This window comes from Protomyctophum bolini (assembly GCF_963924005.1).
Source record: "Protomyctophum bolini genome assembly, chromosome: 3".
Lineage (NCBI taxonomy): Eukaryota > Metazoa > Chordata > Actinopteri > Myctophiformes > Myctophidae > Protomyctophum > Protomyctophum bolini.
Genome location: NC_137864.1, coordinates 32,248,737 through 32,269,542, shown reverse-complemented (window position 1 = coordinate 32,269,542; position 20,806 = coordinate 32,248,737). Strand labels below are relative to the sequence as shown.

The following is a 20,806-nucleotide window of genomic DNA, read 5'->3' as shown; positions in this document are numbered from 1 at the left end:
TGTGAAATCAGTCATTTTGACAAAAAAAGAAGAAAAAACAGCCAGCGTGTTAATGGAACCGTACTTAGACAACCAACATTGTTTACCCACCTTAATGTTGTCTACTTAATATCTGAACGTCATTAATGTTGACACTGCGTGCTGTGAGCTGACGTCCTGCTGTCTCCATCCGTGCAGAATCCCGTGAGACAGACTGGCTGGGCGGAGCTGACGGTAAAGGTTCCTACCAGGTCAAAGGATGGAGTCTGAAGAGGCAGCAGTTTGTGGCTCTCCTCTGGAAACGGTTCCTCTACGCGCGACGATCCAGGAAGGGCTTCTTTGCTCAGGTACAAACACTTTGTGCTTCTTCTGCAACTTTGTGATCCTGCACCCTCGCAGTACTACCTGATAGTACACCACCTGGTCAGAAACAGCCCTGTTTCTTTAGGGCTTCATTTGTATGAGATGAGTATGATGTGTATGCATGAATGGGTAGTGTTTTATATGTTACACATGACTATTAATAATATCTACATTAGGTGTGTCGAGGAAAATCCATAGAAATCAGATCCATCATCAAAATGTGTGAAAATAGATTAGAAATTGTGACCTTAAAATCTAAAGTCAAATTGCTATTACGAGGGCAGAAGTTTACAACAACAGCTTACAGTAAGTTTCCCCCCTTGCAAGAAGCCACCATGATTAGAATTAAGAATCGAATCGTGACAATATTGAAAAAAAAATTGGAGCATATCATAATGTAGACTATATTTGTTGCTGTCTGTGTGTTCCAGATCGTTCTTCCAGCTGTGTTTGTGTGCATCGCTCTGGTATTCAGTCTGATCGTGCCACCGTTTGGAAAGTACCCCAGTTTAGCCCTGCAGCCTGGCATGTACGAAGAGCAGTTCACCTTCATCAGGTGAGGAACTATTTGTAGACTTTCTGTTTATTCTCTAGGTCACAACAACAGGATGTTAGAAATTAATACAGAAATCAAAGAAATTCTATACCTAAAAAGCTTGAGCTCAAGCTGTGGGTACATCTGCTATTTTCAAGGGCCCTCACGATTCAGAGTTATACAGAACTGTATAACCAGACCATTTAGAACCCACTCAAGGAACCATGAGGGTCCCTAGATGATCTCATTCTGTTATTACTCATCTTTTTTTGTTTGTCACTCAAAGGAAATCTTAACCTTAATTACACACATAGCATTAACGTTAAAATGTTATTCATTATTGTTACACTGTAACTAACAAATGACTCATGATGAAGTGCATTTTGCACTAGATAATAATGTCTGAATGTGTTTTTTTTCTTTCAGTAATGACGCCCCAGAGGACAGTCACATCAACAAGCTACTGGGAGCTCTGACTGATAAACCAGGCTTTGGTTCGCGCTGCATGGATGGAGAGCCCATACCGTGAGTCATCTACTGCCAACAGAAAACTAATCACACAGCACTGTTGTTAACCACTTAAACCCTCTCAGGGGTCCGGGACCCCTAAGGGGTCCTCAGAGTTACTACAGGAGGTCCGCCAAATATTTGTGTGAGGGAGGCCCATTAGCCAAAAATGGGGTCCTCGGGCTGAAAAACGTTGAAGACCCCTGCTCTATAGCCTGGTAAAAGTAGGCATCTTGTTCATCAGCGATTTCTGGCTTATGTGCTGCCAGAATAGGGGTACGCTAGGGTTCAAGTGGTTGAACAAATGACAAATAAAATACATTTATGATTATACACAAATTGGAAATTTACTTTGCCTTGCTTCATTCTTTTGTTACTTTTATTTGAAAACTCTCTTCCCCCCCTCTGTCCCTCCAGTGACGCACCCTGTACAGCGGTAGAAGATGATTGGTCAGTTCCGCCCGTGCATCAGAGCGTACAGGACATGTTTACCAATGGGAACTGGAGCATGGAGAACCCCTCCCCACTGTGTGAGTGCAGCTGTGACGGACGCAAGAAGATGTTACCCGAGTGTCCACCCGGAGCTGGAGGCCTGCCACCCCCTCAGGTATATATGGGCTGGCACACGTACACACACATACGTTTAATATCTTTGCCAGCCATGGGTGGATTCCCTCTTGCTCCTGTTTGGTCTCCAACCCAGGAGCCCCGGGTTCGAATCTCGGGTATTACATTGGTGCTAGTTCACCTTGTCAATAACACACAAAATGCATATATTTGACTGCTTACTCAAGTCCTGTATGCGCTTGTGTGTGTGTGTGTGTGTGTGTGTGTAGATGAATATCACCAAGACAGACACCCTGCAGAACCTGACGGGCAGAAACATCTCTGACTACCTGGTCAAAACGTACGCTCAGATCATCGGGAAGAGGTACATATCGTCTCACTAGCTGTCTCTGGTGTGATGATCACACGTGCATGGTTCAGGTCCAACCCTTTCAGTTGTTAAGAATCAGTCATTGTCACATTTCCGAAGCATCAGTACACATCATCCAATACAGCACATTTCCTGCAGAAGTTTATTACTTGTGCATTAGTCCATGGAAATCGGTAAAGCATATGTGTCTATTTTAGATGTTTGCTTTGGCTCTTCAGAAATAGCAGATATACAAGCTTCGAGCTTGTACATCTTCTATTTTTGAACATCTTTGAAAAAAGTGTGAGAACTACTGATTAGAAGGTATTTGTAGAATCGCCCTCGAGTTTTAATGGGTTACAGTTAATCAAACTAATCAATTTAATTATCAAACATTTGTATATATTTATAACATTGTATTGTTTATTGTATAACATTCACAAATTACATTGAAAACTAATCTACAAGCTCACGTGTCGCATCACAACTTGGAGAATAATCAATGGCTGCACCCTGGTTGCATTTAAAAGGTTAAACCATTTTTTCTTTCCTCGTTTTAAAATGACATTATCGATCCTCTCCCCTCACAGTCTGAAGAACAAGATTTGGGTCAACGAGTTCAGGTACGTTTTGAGTCAACATCTACGAGTAATTTCTTGTTCATTATGCTTGGTATTATTTCCATCTGTACCGCTCCGCTGATATTAAAATGAGGATCCTTCGTGCAGATACGGTGGTTTCTCATTGGGTGCCAGGAGGTCCCAGTTCCTCCCCCATGGCGACGATGTCGATGACGCCATCATTCAGCTGAGGAAACGCTTCCGTCTGGAGAGAGTACGTTACAGACATTTAATTCTGTAGTGTAAACAATAACACAACGTTTAACATCCTGTTTGTAACCGTCACCCTGGGAAACCTCATAAACTATCAGAGAGACAGCTGTCGGTCAGCTAACTCGCTAGCCTACAAAAAAAGCTACTAAAGTTTTAGTATTACTAGTTTATTAGTAGTTTTTTTTAGTAGTTAGTTTAGTAGTTTAAAATTTGCTAGGTGTAAACCAGCTGACAGTATCTAGATTATATGCTGCATATTGCTGTATAATGTTGAGTTAAGTCTCCCTCTTTGCCTTTGTCTCTCTCTCTCTCTCTTTCTTTCTCTGTAGGGAACAGCGGCCGACCGCTTCTTCCGCAGTCTTTCCAGTTTCATCCAGGGATTGGACACTAAGAACAACGTCAAGGTTAGCACGCAGGCACACACATACGCACACACACAACCAACAAAGTGTCCGAATGAGTCTTGTCTTTTTTAGTCACTGTGAACGCGGGTTGCCTCATGTGGCGTTTCCTCTCCCCCTCAGATCTGGTTTAACAACAAGGGCTGGCACAGCATCGGCTCCTTCCTGAACGTCATGAACAACGGCATCCTGAGGGCCAGTCTGCCCGGCGACAAGGACCCAAGCAAGTTTGGCATCACGGCGTTCAACCACCCCCTAAATCTCACCAAGGAGCAGCTGTCTCAGGTGGCACTGTGAGTACGAACCAGGAGATAAGGAGGGCTTCTTCTGGGGTCTTAACACATTCAAACCGGGAAACCTTTTGCATGGCTACATGGCAAAAATAAATATTTGTATATTTGTAATATTGTACATGCATCGTTGCTATACATTTCCTCACATTCCTCCATCTCTCTCTCTCCCCCCAGTATGACCACGTCGGTGGACGTGCTGGTGTCCATCTGTGTGATCTTCGCCATGTCATTCGTCCCGGCCAGCTTCGTGGTCTTCCTCATCCAGGAGCGAGTGAACAAGGCCAAGCACATGCAGTTCATCAGCGGCGTGCAGCCCTTACTCTACTGGGTGGCCACCTTTGTCTGGGACATGGTGAGACTATAGACTGAGCAATCGGGAATTAGACTTTATATCAACACAGCAGAAAGGCATTAGATCAGTCATTTTCAAACTCTTTTTTCCAAAGACGCATGTTTATTAATAACTCTAAGATTGTACAAATGGAACCAAATGGACCCATATTACGGGTCCATTTGGTTAACAGTAGTTAACTATTCATCACAGTGGTTCTAAAACGTTTTAGCTTGGGACACAAAAGAGAAAATGTTTGTCTCCCCGGGACCCCCACTAGTGAAAATATCTTTTAATAGTTTTCTATTTGATTTAACTTAACTTATTTCTTCATGACAATTTTGAAAATTTAATTAAATTTGTTTTTAATTAAATTGAAAATGTTTTGAAATAATAATAATAAAAACAATGTAGTAAACAAAAACATAAAGGAACGCATGTGTCTGCGACCCACAAATGGGACCCGACGCATCTGTTTCACAACACATGACATGTAGATTTAAGTGCTGTATTCTCTCCTCTCCTCAGTGCAACTACATCGTTCCAGCCACCCTGGTCATCATCATCTTCATGTGTTTCCAACAAGAGGCCTACGTCTCCTCAACCAACCTCCCAGTACTAGCTCTGCTGCTTCTGCTCTACGGGTGAGACACACACACGCGCACACACACACACACACACACACACACACACACACACACACACACACACACACACACACACACACACACACACACACACACACACACACACACACACACACGCACACACACACACACACACACACACACACACACACACACACACACACACACACACACACACACACACACACACTGCACGACTTGGAAACTGTGGCGCTGAGGAAAGGACATGAGGCGGAGCTGGCAGAATTTACAAATATCAGCGACAAGTAGAGACAAGATCCCAACTGAGACGCATGGGAGAGGTCATGCAGGTGGAGGTAGTGACCGAGGGAGATGCAGAAAACAGAACCTGATGGGAGATGAAAGGGTGACCCGCTGTAGCGATGGGAATTCGCCGAAAGAAGGAGAAGTGGTCATAAAAGTGCTACTGTACATCCGTTCTATGTATTATTTCTGTATAATTTTATATGTTGTTTTGTGTCTCATCCAGGTGGTCCATCACGCCTCTGATGTATCCAGCTTCATTCTTCTTTAAGATCCCCAGCACAGCCTACGTGGTTCTGACCAGCGTCAACATCCTCATCGGGATCAATGGCAGTGTGTCCACCTTCGTCCTGGAGCTGTTTGGAAGCAACGTAAGCATCATTATCAAACAGTGGTGTAAAGCACTGGTTCCCAGACCCATTTGTGGGTCACAGACCAATTTACAAGCAATTTGCAATACAATTTACAATCCACAAGCTCACAATGTGGCGCAAAGCGACGTGTTGTGTGTTGTAGATCTGTTATTTTCACTAGTTTCAGAATCGTCTTTATTGTCACATCACAGTTTTACAATTAAAAAGGTGGGTGACATTTAGCAGACTTGCAAGTGCAAGATGGGTATAAAAAATGTAGGACAAAAATAAATATAGGAAATAAAACATGCAAATAAGTGACCAAGATATATCTGCATAAAATAGCGATCTATTAGGTGACAAAAAGTTTATTCCACAGTTTGGAATTTAATTGATTGTGGATAATTTTACTCACTCAAATATTTCCGATGGCATCAGTAGCTTTGCTACGAAAATGCTGCTTACGGGTTTTATGTAATGAATTTAAATCAGTGGAATGTTTAGCTGAATCTTCCTGGTTTTGTGTTTGTGTGTTACAGGAAGTCGGAGGTCTCAACGACATCCTGAAGAACGTCTTCCTCATCTTTCCACACTTCTGTCTGGGCAGAGGGTTGATTGACATGGTGAAGAACCAGGCCATGGCCGACGCTCTGGAGAGGTTTGGTAAGAGCAACGTGAATTGATTACACTCTCACGCCCGGAACAGCTGACACAGAAATGTCCTGTAGATCATGCATTTACATCGACGTCCCACTCCCCACATTATGGCTGTAAAACGAGAATTTGTTTTGTGTGCTTCTTTGATCACAGACAGACAGACAGACCTTGATCGATCAATCGATTGATCTATTCTAGGTCTTTGTGTAAAGATGTTTATTTATTTTGTATTATATTTTTTGTGTGTGTTTTAAATGTCTTCATTGTGCTTCTCCAGGTGAGAACCGCTTCCGTTCTCCTCTGGCGTGGGACATGGTGGGGAAGAACCTGTTTGCCATGGCCGTGGAGGGAGTTGTCTTCTTCGCCATCACCGTCCTCATCCAATACCGCTTCTGCATCAAGGCCAGGTAGGCCCTGCCCTCTTACACTTTTCAGTCCATCTTCAAAATGGTTTCATTTACACCCCCCAGTGGCTGCAAATCACTTGTCATCTTGTAATATCTATATACACGCTAGCAGCAAAATACATGTAGGCATAAATATGTCTATATGTGGGTTGATGACTATGGTTAAAGTGAAATGCTAACTGGCTGAATAGTTAGTAGTCACAGTCCCGCCCCGTTTCAGAACGACAAGTGGCCCTGGAAATTATTCCCCATTAATTTTACCCATAGGCTTTTCAAAAAGTATTTATTTAAAGACACAATGTTTTGGGCCGATCAAATAATTAGAAAGAAGAAAATAAAGGCAGGTTACAACACGTTTTGTTTTGTTTTTCTTCTTACTAATTATTTGATCGGCCCAAAACATTGTGTGAGCCTATGAGGAAAATGAATGGGGAATTATTCGAGGGCCACTGGTCGTTCTGAAAGGGGCGGGAGTGCGACGCTTTGTCGTCCCTTTTCTGGAGCTAACATTCGATGAGAATAGTAGACTCGCAACATGAGGCATTGTGAGGTTGAAGGGTATTTTCATGTCATTATAGGCAAAAATCAGTATGGTTTGTATGGTGATGTCGCACTGCAGCAGGTCTTTAAGCCAGACACCATAACAGACATAGTCACAGACACAGTCACAGACCCAGATATACACATACACCAACTCAGACACCGTCATACGACAGTGTAAGGCTTAAATCATGTGTCATGTGTCCCCAGGTCATCCAGCAGTCACCTGAAGCCCATCGGAGAGGAGGATGAGGACGTGGCCAGGGAGAGACAGAGGATCCTCAGCGGAGGAAGCCCGTCCGACATCCTGGAGCTCCGGGAGCTAACCAAGGTCTACAAACGAAAGCAGAAGCCCGCCGTGGACCGCCTGTGTGTGGGAATTCCTCGAGGAGAGGTGAGACACATGCAACACACAGAATGCCGACTGTACTGTATCTCCATTTATTAACATTATTTCAACTAAGTTATTTTGAATGATTGAAACTGTATACAATATAACTGCAGTGGTTGGAGGTGGCCTCCCTACTTCCATTTACTTCCAAACACCTAGTACTACACCTAGTACTACACCTGGTGTGGTGTCAGGTAGGACACCTAGTCCTACACCTAGTACTACACCTGGTGTGGTGTCAGGTAGGACACCTAGTCCTACACCTAGTACTACACCTGGTGTGGTGTCAGGTAGGACACCTAGTACTACACCTAGCAAGATAAGTGCAATAATTACCCCTGTCCAAGCAGGGATTGCCTGTTGAGGAGAGGTAGAAGTTATTTTGGTCTCTCACGTGGGATTATTGGCTTCGAATCCAGGGTAGGGTGTAAGTGTAAAAACTTGGAGCATCGGAGTGAACAGTTTCGGTAACGTGTCATCATTATACTAAAATGAGTATTGACTCGTTCCTTAAAACCTATGTATCATCTGTCTTTTAGTGCTTTGGCTTGCTGGGGGTCAACGGAGCGGGAAAGACCAGCACCTTCAAGATGCTGACTGGAGACAATCTGGTCACCAGTGGAGAAGCTTACCTGAATGGCAAGAGGTAAGTCATCAATAACATAGTCATCAATAACAGTCATGTGATCAACCAAATATTAGAATTAGAAGGACTTGTTAAAACCACTCAAAATCTCTCAATCCACTTTTGCACTTTTTGCACACTAAATTTGAAATCTAAACATTCATTATAAAAAATAATGTGTTAGTGCTATGTTACGGGTTTCCCAAACACTGGGTCAGGACCCATTTGTGGTTCGCAGACACATTTGTATGGGTCCCTTTATTATCTATTCTTACAAGAACCAACACATGGCAAGAAACCCAAAGCCACAACAGCTACGTCACTATTGCAACACCCACAACACCATCTTACACACTACACCCACACACACTCACACGGCAGTGACGTCACACACTTACCTTCGCAGTGTTCGGGACCTATCTCCTCCTATCGCGCCGAACGCCAATACTCACACCACCCGCCAAACACTAGTCATTGCACTGCCACCAAAAATGCCTCCCTTCCACACTCACGCCGGCAATGCATTTGTTTACTACAAACACTATCGCCCCAATCACCCACACCCCGAGGCTTCCCTACACGGAACACTAACCACTGTTGCCTATGCTGTTGCCCCAACAGGCCCAGAAACAAGGCCTTTAACCACGCTACTTACACACACTACAACTCGCTTACAATTCGCAAACCTGGCAACACTGCCCTGTCTTCTAATAGGCCCACACTAGCTCTCAGAATCTGATCTCCCGCAGGAGAAGAGAAAGTGAGAAACAAGGAAGGAGAGGAATTGTCGCCTCACGATTTTGCTTATTCCTTCTAAATCTCTGTATTTAAAATATAGCTCACTCAGCAAATCTTAGTTACATCAACATTGTTCTTTGTCAGTAGTTACAAAGCCTTTGTGATCTATACTGGTAGATCCTGATCTACCTTTTGGGCACCGCTTAACGTCAGATCAGCGGTTTTGTCGGCCAGCGCCAAAAATGCTCCCCGACAGCATAATCGGAGCAAATACCGGGCAGTGTGTACGAGCCATAACGTGTTGACTACACTACACTACACTAATAAGGACACATAATAATAACTAATAACCCATCCGTTACTACATGTGGAGTCAACTCCCGCAATTTCCTTCTTCCCATAGTGCGCGGCAAAGTAACTACATTTTGTTTTTAATTATTATTGTTTCAAAACATTTTCCAAAAACATTGCCAACTTTTTTTTTCATGAATTACAAAGAAAATTATATTCAATTGCATGAAGAAATCAAAGAAAATCGAAGAAATCTAATGTTTAAGAAGTAATGAAGTGGAATGTCTAATATCTAATTTGTCTTTTGGGTCACGGGCAAAATAATGTGGGAAACACTATTCTAGAGAACTTACACTCTCTCTCTCTCTCTCTCTCTCTCTCTCTCTCTCTGTGTGTGTGTGTAGTGTGACTACAGAGATACATGAGGTACATCAGAACATGGGCTACTGTCCCCAGTTCGATGCCATCAATGACCTGCTGACTGGTAGAGAGCATCTGGAGTTCTACGCCATCCTGAGAGGAGTACCTGAGAAAGAAGTCTGTGAGGTCAGTCAAAAGCGCACTCATGCACACACACACACACACACACACACACACAGAAAGAAAAAAGATTGGCTACATTGGTAAAATCACACCCGTGTGATGTGGGGGTGGGGGCAGAAGTTCCAGACCCACAGGGCGGCTCGCCGGCCCGATTCCGGCGAGCCGCCCCACGTCTGAAACCCTCTACTGTACTGTCACTGTATTGTACTGGCACACCCGAAATCACCATATATACAGTTAATATGTTTGTGTGTGTGTTAGGTTGCGCACAGGTGGTGAAAAACAACCACGCTGTTTTCGTGCTCAGACGCACCCACCCAGCCAGCCACCCACACGCATAGCTCCGTAAGAGAGTGGTTGCACCACTCAAAAAAGACAAAGGAGGTGAGAAAACCACATATTTCACCACTAACCTCCTGTTCCTCTCCTCTCCGCTAGGTGGCAGACTGGGGTATACGTAAGCTGGGGCTGGTGAAGTATGTGGACAAGGCAGCAGGCAGCTACAGCGGAGGCAACATGAGGAAACTATCCACAGCCATGGCACTGATAGGAGGACCACCTGTAGTGTTCCTGGTCAGTAACGTTTATTTACATAAGCCATTCTGACTGATCATTAAAACAAACTATGCTCTGAAAATGCACGTGGCCGCCGGCCCACCCATCTGACCACGTAACACGGCAGGCTATGAACGGCCATGCAAGCTTGTAGATTTGCTTTTTCTAAAACGGGTAGTCCCAATACTTCATTCTGATTGGCTGGTTACTGTCACGTGACCGGTGTAAATTTCACCGATAACCCACTCCTTCAATCACTTTGTATCATCCTGCAGCCTTGTAGCTGAACTGGGGAAGGGGAGCACTTGATCGCTTTACAAACACATGCCGTGCGGGCGTCTAAGCACCGCCCGGCTCTTGTGTGGCTCCAGGCAACCCCGTAAATACATCAAGCACTATTCTCCCGTCACATAGGCTACTTGCCGAGCAAAACAAGGAAGTGTTGTGGCTCTGGCTCGCTCACTCTGGTGGCGCAAAGCGTAGCTACTTTTGTGAATTTAGTAGTTTTATTAGGTTAATATTGCTATATGTTTGTAACCGTTTTAGAAAAGCAATAAGCCACTCGAGGCCCCAGCTTACCGGGTATTTTACACTGGCTGGGAGGTTAGAAGACCCTAGCCTACACCCCCTGCCAGTGTAAAATACCCGGTAACCTGAGACCTCTCGTGGCTTATTGCTTAATTACGATCTGCTATTTTGTCCACTGCACATTTCGACTACTCAGGGAGAAACTCTGGACAAAAGAGTCTGCTAAACGTGGCAAATCATAAGAACATAGACAAAGAAAGGGCTATATCTTGTGCAACCCCTTAACCCTCATCCCTAAACTTATTTGCCATTTTTTACTATTTAAAAAAACCTTTTAAAATAGTTCAAATGGCTCATCTACAAGCTCACAATGTGTAGATGTAGATCTAGTTGAACTATTTTAAAATTATTTTCAAAATAGTACAAAATGACATACGTTTAGGGATAATAAGGGATAAGGGTGGCACAATATGGAGCCCTATGACTAAGAATGAGTTAGGACTCACTGTGCAGTCGTGTTGTGCTGAGACGTATCTTCTGTGTCGACAGGACGAGCCGACGACAGGGATGGACCCCAAGGCGCGGCGTGCCCTGTGGAACGCCATTCTCAGCATCATCAAAGAGGGACGATCTGTAGTCCTGACCTCTCACAGGTTAGCACAATCGCTTCTATTTAGTGGAGAAAGAAAGCCTACTAGAGATACTCATGTCTTCACAGGTCATTTTTTGAGTTGTGTGTACCAGGATGTTAACATCTTTGTGTTAATAATATACATGTAACCCACAGTATGGAGGAGTGTGAGGCGTTGTGTACCAGGATGGCCATCATGGTGAACGGCAGGTTCCGCTGTCTGGGTTCTGTCCAGCACCTCAAGAACAGGTGAGAGAGAGAGAGAGAGAGAGAGCACTCCGAACACACTGCCTACTCACGCCATTGTTGCCAACATGACTTGCACATGACATTCCGTTACAGTGAATGAAGAATAACCCAATAATTATAATAACAACAACACACTGAAGTAAAAGGGAGGCGTTTATTAACAACCGCAAAACTAATTTCTCATGTGGCTAAATTAGTTTATACATCTGTTTATAAACTCCAAAACAATACCCCACAAGCACATTGGGAATAAGAAAGAAAACAGTGTCCATCTTTATAGTGTTCTCCTGTCTTGAACCAGGCCAGTTCGCTAACCTCTTCTCTCTCCAAACAGGTTCGGGGACGGCTACACCATCATCCTGCGGGTGGCGGGTCCCGACCCAGACCTGCGGCCGGTCATGGGCTTCATAGAGCGCGAGCTGCCGGGCAGCACGCTGAAGGAGAAACACCGCAACATGCTGCAGTACCAGCTGCCCTCCTCGCTCACCTCCCTGGCCCGCATCTTCTCCCTGCTCTCCTCCAACAAGGAGGCTCTCAGCATAGAGGACTACTCCGTGTCCCAAACCACTCTAGACCAAGTAAGAAGATCCCCCCCCCCCCCCCCCCCCTCATGCTGTTTGTTGTTGTTGTTTAGTAATGGTTTGTAAGTGTACGTAATGAGCCTGTTAGACGTTTGGGGGCTGATGCCGAGTTAAAAAGGGTCTGATATCATTATATTGCCCGTTATCCAATGACGGATCATTGCAAAAAAAACAGCCCATAGTGTTGAATTCTATTAATTTCAGTGTTCGCTCAGTATTGTTGGCATGATGGTTGTCTTGGCCTACTGTAACGTCCATCTAACTGTCGTTCCGTCTTCCCGCAGGTGTTCGTTAACTTCGCCAAGGACCAAAGTGATGAGGACCACCTGAAAGACCTCCACCTGAACAAGAGGGACGCCGTAGTGGTCGATGTTTCTAAACTCAACTCCTTCCTCATGGACAGCAAGGCACGGGAGAGCTCTGTGTGATTCTACAACCAACCACAAGGGGGTAGAGACTAACAACCCCCGCCCAACCCCACCACCACCTCTACCAACACCAATCAGAAACAAGGACCACTTAAGGAGGGACATGTTCTTTTTTTATTTCAATTTTCCTTTAGTCTTTTACAATGATCATTTCTCAGTGGACCTGCGGATAAGCACACAGCCTTCTTGAACAAGATGATGTGGGACTTGTAGGCGTTCAGACAAGACACTGAAATAATGAGAAAAAGAAAAAGAAATCAATGCAAATCAATGCAAAACTACTATGTGAGAGAACTGTTACGCTACTAAGACACGAGGGAGTGGATTGGGCGTGGAGGCAGAAGACTGGTGCTTCTCCTCCACATCACGGACGGGTTGAACGGCGGACCGAACAGACTTGAAGCAGAATCAGACCTTATTCACTCACTGGATGAGGCGGTTTGAATCCAGTCCGTCTTCATGCACGAGCGATCAACGTGCAGCGCTCGCTGGACCGAGCGTTGAGTGAGTCGGCTCACGTGGGGAAAACTGAGTTATCGGCACTCAGCCGGAAAATGTGTATGTGCTATTCTGATGTTAGTCGTTAAAAAGATGCGAAAATGTACCAATCATTCACTGCCAACGGCTACAGGGGGAGGGATTAATGTTTTATATTCAGGGTCAAATCCATCTCTCTTCGTTACCATGTGCAGTTGTTTTAAAATGACAATGATTGATAATTCTACAATTCAACTGATCTCACTCTAAGAAATATATATTTAATGCTAGGCAAACTGTTTCTAATTTGATCAATTTAGCTTCATTTATTTTTCTTTCTTTCTTTTTATACGACTATATGCATCGAATAGGTCAATTTAACCTCAACAGAGTTTTGTGTTGGATTATTTGATATTGATTATGGTAGATAACTTTCTTTCCGTTATTTGCTTGGTTTTTTATGTCTTTTGACATTGTCCAGCACAGTGCCTATATGTGGCAACATCCTGAGTTTCAGGCTAAGGGTTTTGCTGTGTGTACTGTACCATGGGTCGAGAGAGAACTCACAGCACTCCAACAACTCCACAACACCATCGTCCATCGACAACAACAATGTACATAGGCTACCGAGGAATGTATGTGACAGACGGCAACATCGAACAGTCGACCGATGACACCATGCATGAAAGGGCATTCAAAGCAATGGACCGCTTTCACTGAGACCGTGTTGGATCAAATGGCAGGCGACAAAGACCAAGAGGAACAAAAGATGCTTGTCAAGTTGTCAGTGCAGAATAATGCTCCAGTATAGGCGTGCAGAGATGTGATGTAAAGTGAAAAGCAACTGATAGATTCTTGTTTATTGGACTTCGGAAGTACCCTGGAAATATTTATTGCATGCTCACACACACACACACACACACACACACACACACACACACACACACACACACACACACACACACACAATGACAATCCTCACTTCTATTGTGTGTGTCAAAGCATGACTTGTCAGATGGGCTTATTAGGGACCTGAAACGGACTGAAATCATACTCTATTGTTGGATTTTCTGAGCATATAAGCAGTACATGTGGAGTCTAAATCCATGTTGTAAAAGAAAAACATGTGTATTAATGTGACTAATGAGAACGTTCCATTTGGTAAGGCCTAAGATCCCATCTATGGAGAGGAGTTTTTCTTTCTTTTTTTTTATCCAGAACCCTGCGAGCTCTGGTTGGCTAGCATCCACTGTGTATGGGATGTAGAGAATATCCATTCCACGGACAGATTATTTTATTATGCACCTGTGTTACATCACAGACGGAGCCAACACAGATGTGGATATTATGTGCGATAATACTATTGTGATGTTGTCAAAAGAAAAAGAAGAAATATACAGTACTTGTGAAGTGTAAAACACAGCACCGGTGCCAAATGGAGCTGAATGTGTATTTTTGATCGACCAGCATAATTCTGAGGACACAACGATTTGTACTGTCAAAGTTGCGTGCTTTTGTTTTTATTTCAAATGTTTTTTAGCAAACAGTCGGCTACAATTTTCCTCTTTGATTGCCTCTTTTCCCAACATATATATATATATATATATATATATATATAAGAAAACACACGTATGTGTACTATCTGTGCTCCCTTAATTCTGTTTGTCTCATCTTTGTATCTTCAGTGCAGTTGCCAAACATCAGTATCTTTGAAATATGTCTACAAGCCATCACAATGTTGGAGACATATTACACATAAGTGTCCAGACTTTCACAATCATTATCCTCTTCCATTTTGTAAACGAGACACAGCTAGCCAGTGAGACAGGCCGTCTGGATCGTCACACAGTGAGACAAACCACAGGGACCACATCAGTGAGTGCACTTCCGAGTGCTTCTAATCTAACAGACCTGCCATCGTTCAACATTATGAGTCGATGGGGGGTGCTCACCTTTATTGTATTATCTCTTGTGGAGGGTTTCTATTTATTTATGGGTTATACATGCAGTGGGGTGTCAAGGCCTCTGAACTACCATTAATATGAGTACAGTTCTCAGCCTAATCCACATAGACACCCACAGCTGTGTAGAAACCCACTGAGCACTTTATGGCCAGAGTCCTTCACCCAAACACATCCAGGACGGTGCAGGGCTCTGGTTATTGGCACGTCAAAACATTGAGACTATTAAGAAACCTTTTGCACTGGAACACGGCAGACAAGAAAAAGACTATATACCACTTGAAATTCGTTCCAAGGGAAGCTAATTAGAGGCAGTATAGTGGAAAAACAAGGAGGTTTAAAAAGAAAGGTAGAAGTGTAATACCATGATGGTGATTTCCTCTTTTCACGCTAAATATTATTTGTTTACATTTTGAAGTATTAAACAGTGGCTGTTTGAGTCTGTTACTTGTTGTGTACAGTTACTATTATACATGAATAAATAAATTCATACATTTTGAAAATAACTGGTGTCATAGCTGGGTAATCTATTTTCAGGCAAATTGTGTTTATTGTATTTTATTTTACTCAGCCATAACAATTTATTTTCTGTTAACCAACTTGCTGGCTGGCAGGCAGGCAGACAGCTACTCATAGACAGGCAGACAGACAGACAGCTACTCATGGAGAATTGGACAGGCAGGCAATCAGACAGCTACTCATAGACAGGCAGACAGACAGCTACTCATGGAGAATTGGACAGGCAGGCAGACAGCTACTCATGGACAATTGGACAGGCAGGAAGGCAGACAGCTACTCATAGACAGACAGACAGCTACTCATGGACAATTGGACAGGCAGGAAGGCAGACAGCTACTCATAGACAGACAGACAGCTACTCATAGACAATTGGGCAGGCAGGCAGACAGCTACTCATAGACAGACAGACAGCTACTCATGGACAATTGGACAGGCAGGAAGGCAGACAGCTGCTAGATGGCTGCTGGTGCTCATTTGCCTGATTGAACACCTGTTAAAGGCTGATGGTGGTGACACTCAAACAAATATCAAACAAGATGGCGGAATAAACAAACCTATAAAGGCTGATACAGACAGCCACAGACACACACGTCCTTGTGTTTATTAATATAAGCCTTTATAACCAACCAAAGGGTGAAATAATGCACGTGCGTGCGTGCATGAGTGCGTGTGTGTGTGTGTGTGGTGCACACAGCAGTTACATCAACAGTGGATGATCCCAAACACAAATCACTCTGACTAACGGACCAATGACGGACGGACTAGTTGAACAGGTGACCGGATCCAGTGGGCGGGGCTTTGGATTTAAATAGGAGCGGCCATGTTTTTTCCCAGCATGCTGTTTGGTTTGGGATCCACTTCATGCTGTCTGTTCCAAGGTAAGAAGCGTTTGTTTGAGAAACACGGTTTTATCCTTGAGCACTGTTGTTGTTTAGACATTAAGATGATTTATAGGACTGTTTATTGTTTAAACAGAGTATTTATAAGACTGTTGTTTATTGTGACACTAAATGGACAACAATGTCAGCAATGTTTGTCCTTTTTATAGGACTCGTTCTTTGGCCTTGGGCCTCGATCACACAAAAAAACCATTTGTCTTGTCCGTTTAATGGCCGCCCCAATGCATTTCCAATGGGAGGCACATGCTTTGACCAAACATTTGTGTTTGATTTTGGGGGGCAATCAAACACAGGCAGAGCCCAGAACATATGCTTATGTGTGACTGAGGCCTTGGGCCTTGATCGCAACAAAAGCATTGTCTTGTCTGTGAAAATGGCTGATCTACAAGCTCACAATGCATTGTGAATGTGATGTGACACATTGTGAGCTTTTAGATCTGCTATTTTCAAAAGGTTTTTTTCTGTTCAAAATGACCAAGTATGCAGATTGTCCCATTTGAAATGTTTAAGTACATTTTGATGCCAAAACCTTTTAACTTTGACTCAAGTTATATAATGTAGATTTTTAAGTTTAGATTTTTTTTTACCAATATCTTAAAGGGACAATTCACTTTAAAAAACTAACTTTTTGTCATTGTATTATCTACTCGGGTTTATGTGAACACTACAGACAGTTTTTAAGTTAAAATGCTAAAAAGCTAAAATGAATATTAAATACTGAATCAAGCAACTTAAAAGCTGTCTGCAGTGTTCACATAAGCCTGAGTAGACGATAAAGTGAAATATCCTTTTAATATTATATGAATTTTACAATGTATGAAATCTGGATAAAGAGTAATGTTGTTTTTATTTATGTCTTGCAGGTTAATCATGTGACCTTGGTGTCATGTGTGACCTTGGATGGGGTCATCAGGAGATGGCTGGTATTGATAATAGAGTGTCTACTCGGCTGAGCTGAAACGTATAACGGTGTCAACGAACGCTCCCTGAGATTACGAGGCGTACGGTGCTCGGGACGTATTGTGCCATACAACCTACGCGGCTCTATTAATACCGGCTATCTTCAACTGAGCGACGGAAGCCCCCCCATGGTATGTACCTGGATTACATGTGGCTGTAGTAGAAACAAGGGCAGTGTCACCATTACATGTCAAGTTGACCATTCATTGTCATACATATGATTTTACATATGTTTGGGTGAAAAACCTTACTGAGGTTTTTATGTGTTAGTATTTCAATGTGTCCATGATTTCATGGACACTTCCTACCCAGACTACAATTCCCATAATGCTTTGGTGCACTGCTCCTTGTGCATAGGGGAGGGCTGTCTTACTGAGACAACATGTAGTCTAGGGAGGAAGTGAGCCCATTGTCCATGACATCATGGAGCCCATGGACACTTTTGAAATACTACATATCTAAAAGCGACGATTACCCACATAAAAAACCCAGGAAAGTGTTTCTTGTCTCCCAAACATCATTAAAATAAGCTCTGGTTGCAAAAGGGGTGAAGTCGCCGTTTAATGGGTTGAATCATTAAAGCTGCTATAAGCAATATGTCAAATGTAATTACTTTAAAAAAAATTGGTATTCAGACTGCCAGCAATGGGTAAAACAATATTGTCTCTGACACATCTTGGGGCCACAATCTGCATTCAAAGATGTTCCTAGCTTTGTCATTGGTCGATTTGCCTGTCTACTTCCTGATTGGTCAGTCATTTTGACCGGGTTCTTTTTTTTTTCTCTGACCAATGACAAAGCTTCTAGGAATATCTTTGACTGCAGATTGTGGCCCCTAGATGTATCGCAGAGACTAAATCATGTGTGTTTTACTCATTGCTGAATGAAATAAAAATCATTAAAATTGACATTATTGCTTATAGGAGCTTTAATCACAATTTGTGACAATAATAAAGTAAGATATTGGTGACACAGCTTTCAGTGACTGTTATGACTTACAAAATGTCATCCTGTAGGCCGACAACTAAATAGATATATTTTTTTCTTGTCATTTCAGAACGTGAAGCTGACAAGGCGACGTCGGTATTGAAGGTACAGTGCTGTTGCCACTCCTGGGTGCTGTTGGCAGTGAAGGTTAGTAATGAACCTTTTGATTCCTGATGCTTGTGTAAGTGGGCTACATGCTACATGCTACCATACCATAGGTTGTCATTCGCACCGTGTATCGTTTCACGTAATCTGTGTATAATGCCACTCTACATCACATGCCGCAATGTGATTTATGTATTGTTTAACATAATTTACGGGTAAAGCTGTCGCGTCACGTCACATCACATTATGTATGTTCTGTTGTAGTCTTTCTGTGCTGTTTTCTGTGTCGAGTTATTAGAATTTCTATTTCCTTTCTCTTTTAATAAAAAAAAGTATTTTTTTTATTTCTCCTTGCCCATTGCCCTAGTTCTTCACTAGTGGACTGTGTGTACAAAATGTGATTTGGCGTCATGCGACTTATTTCCGGTATCATTATGGTAGCATGTAGCCTGCTTAACACTGTTTACAGCCTTCTATGCTGTAGATCTGTCCAAACTAACAGGAAGAAAATTATGGCAGATTTTCTTCGTTGGTTAGTTTGTTTTGTTTAGTGCTGATATTGAAGGTAAGTGGGCGTAGTTTATTATCTTTTGATGTCGGGCAGAAACCTTGTATCTCCATAGTTCAACCTTTTGTAAATTAATTTCCTTACTTGGTCATGCTACAGTGTCACACACTAAAGTAGCAAATAGCTGATCTACAAGCTCACGATGCAAAGATCATCCATTATTGAATATAACCTATTAGTATCGAACATGCACGGTTTCTACCCCGACCTTTCATCTTCTCTTCTATTCTTTGCTTTAATAAAGTTATTGTTTTTTCTGGTCAGAGTTTTTAATCGCATTTTGCTTTATTTTTCATAAGTCATTTCTTTCTTTCCTATCTATCACTAGTTCTTCACTAGTGTATGTGGTGCGTGTGTCGGGTCGTGTCTCTCATACAGTTTCTAATCATTTGATTGGAGCTGTATCGTTTCACGTCATTTGCGTTGTGTCATTTGCTGGTAAAGCGCCATCACGTCAGTTCACATCAGATATGAACACAGGCCGGTATGTGATGTGCATTTATGTGATATTTTTATGTGATTATTTCACAAATTGCGGATAGCTCGTTGCACGCCATGCACTCTGTTCATTGCTCTTGTGTTCTAATGTCATCCTCAGTGTTGTATGTATGTTGTGTTCTCATGTTCATAGTGTTGCTGTATTGCTGACAAATACTGGGGTCCAAAGAATGCTTCTGCCATTGCATAATTTGCACCTCGTATAATTTGTCAATCCTCCACAAATGGCATAAATTGTAATGTATATTTAAATGTGGGCAATTCTTTTGAAAACATGTAGATTTTAAAATAGAAATGTGGGACAACTGGCTAGAAAGACTGGCCACAAACCTAAGGCCAACTGCTTGGGCGGAGACCAAGAATCTTTTTGTTTTGTTCATGTTCATAAAGCGCTCCAAGTGCTTTAAGTGAGAAGTCCAGCAGCAAACCTCTAGGTCATAAGAGCATTGTTTGTGCTATATTATCATATCCAATTTGTGATTATAAAGCTTCATCTAAGCCCACATCACATATGAACACAGGCCCGGTATGTGATGTGTGTTTATGTCGTATCATTTCACATTGGTGAGTAAGGCTTCATCACGTCATCCCCACATCACATGATGAATTTAGGGTTAGGGCTAGGGTTAGGTATGTGATGTGGATTGATGTGATGTATGTCTTTTATAATGTGCGAGTGAAGCTTCATCGTGTCAGTTCACATCACATTATGTGGCGTGTATTGATGTGATTTATTTATGCTGCCATTTGCAGCTAAAACTTAATTCATGCCGGTCAGTAGGCGAGGCATTGACGATGGGCCTATGACCCAAAGGTTTTCTGCTGCACTTTTCACTTTTAGCACTTTGCAGCTCTTTATGAGCACGGAAAAATAAAATATTTTCTTAGTTTATGTCTGAGGAGTTTTCCTTAGTCTTCTTCTCGATTTCAATTGTAAGACATAATCATGGCTATCATTTATAGTCCATTATGATTCAAATTATTATGAATGTGATTGCTTTTGGACCTGTAAATTACAACAAAACAAACTAAGGCACTGGTGTGGTACTACTGGTTTACCAGAATGGGGTTCAACTCCCTGCGGTGCCCTCAATTTGTTGTCTTTACATGGTTCATTTTCTGCTCATTGTTGCCTTTTCAGAGATGATAACCCCCAGGTTCTTTACTGCGTTTGTACTCTCTACATTTGGGTTACAAGTCTATTTAGGGACAAGCCCGAAGGTACTCTTGGTTTTCTCTTCTCCTT

The 20,806-nt window shown here is 42.7% G+C and overlaps 1 protein-coding gene across 2 annotated transcripts in view; it reads left to right on the top strand.

Moving 5' to 3' along the window:
* LOC308312694 (phospholipid-transporting ATPase ABCA1-like) overlaps positions 1–15,468 on the top strand; it is a 58,385-nt gene extending 42,917 nt beyond the window's left edge. For both annotated transcript variants that reach the window (XM_080759379.1, XM_080759378.1), the window contains exons 28-49: positions 178–326; positions 774–898; positions 1,304–1,402; positions 1,802–1,991; positions 2,221–2,315; positions 2,891–2,923; positions 3,029–3,134; positions 3,463–3,537; positions 3,658–3,827; positions 4,002–4,179; positions 4,687–4,802; positions 5,296–5,440; positions 5,962–6,085; positions 6,357–6,486; positions 7,237–7,420; positions 7,957–8,063; positions 9,476–9,617; positions 10,053–10,187; positions 11,247–11,350; positions 11,485–11,577; positions 11,912–12,155; positions 12,443–15,468. In XM_080759379.1, coding sequence (XP_080615505.1) covers positions 178–326; positions 774–898; positions 1,304–1,402; positions 1,802–1,991; positions 2,221–2,315; positions 2,891–2,923; positions 3,029–3,134; positions 3,463–3,537; positions 3,658–3,827; positions 4,002–4,179; positions 4,687–4,802; positions 5,296–5,440; positions 5,962–6,085; positions 6,357–6,486; positions 7,237–7,420; positions 7,957–8,063; positions 9,476–9,617; positions 10,053–10,187; positions 11,247–11,350; positions 11,485–11,577; positions 11,912–12,155; positions 12,443–12,586 — 2,888 coding nt within the window. In that variant the 3' untranslated portion in view covers positions 12,587–15,468. The remainder of the gene's footprint in view (positions 1–177; positions 327–773; positions 899–1,303; positions 1,403–1,801; positions 1,992–2,220; positions 2,316–2,890; positions 2,924–3,028; positions 3,135–3,462; positions 3,538–3,657; positions 3,828–4,001; positions 4,180–4,686; positions 4,803–5,295; positions 5,441–5,961; positions 6,086–6,356; positions 6,487–7,236; positions 7,421–7,956; positions 8,064–9,475; positions 9,618–10,052; positions 10,188–11,246; positions 11,351–11,484; positions 11,578–11,911; positions 12,156–12,442) is intronic.
* Positions 15,469–20,806: the final 5,338 nt, after the last annotated feature.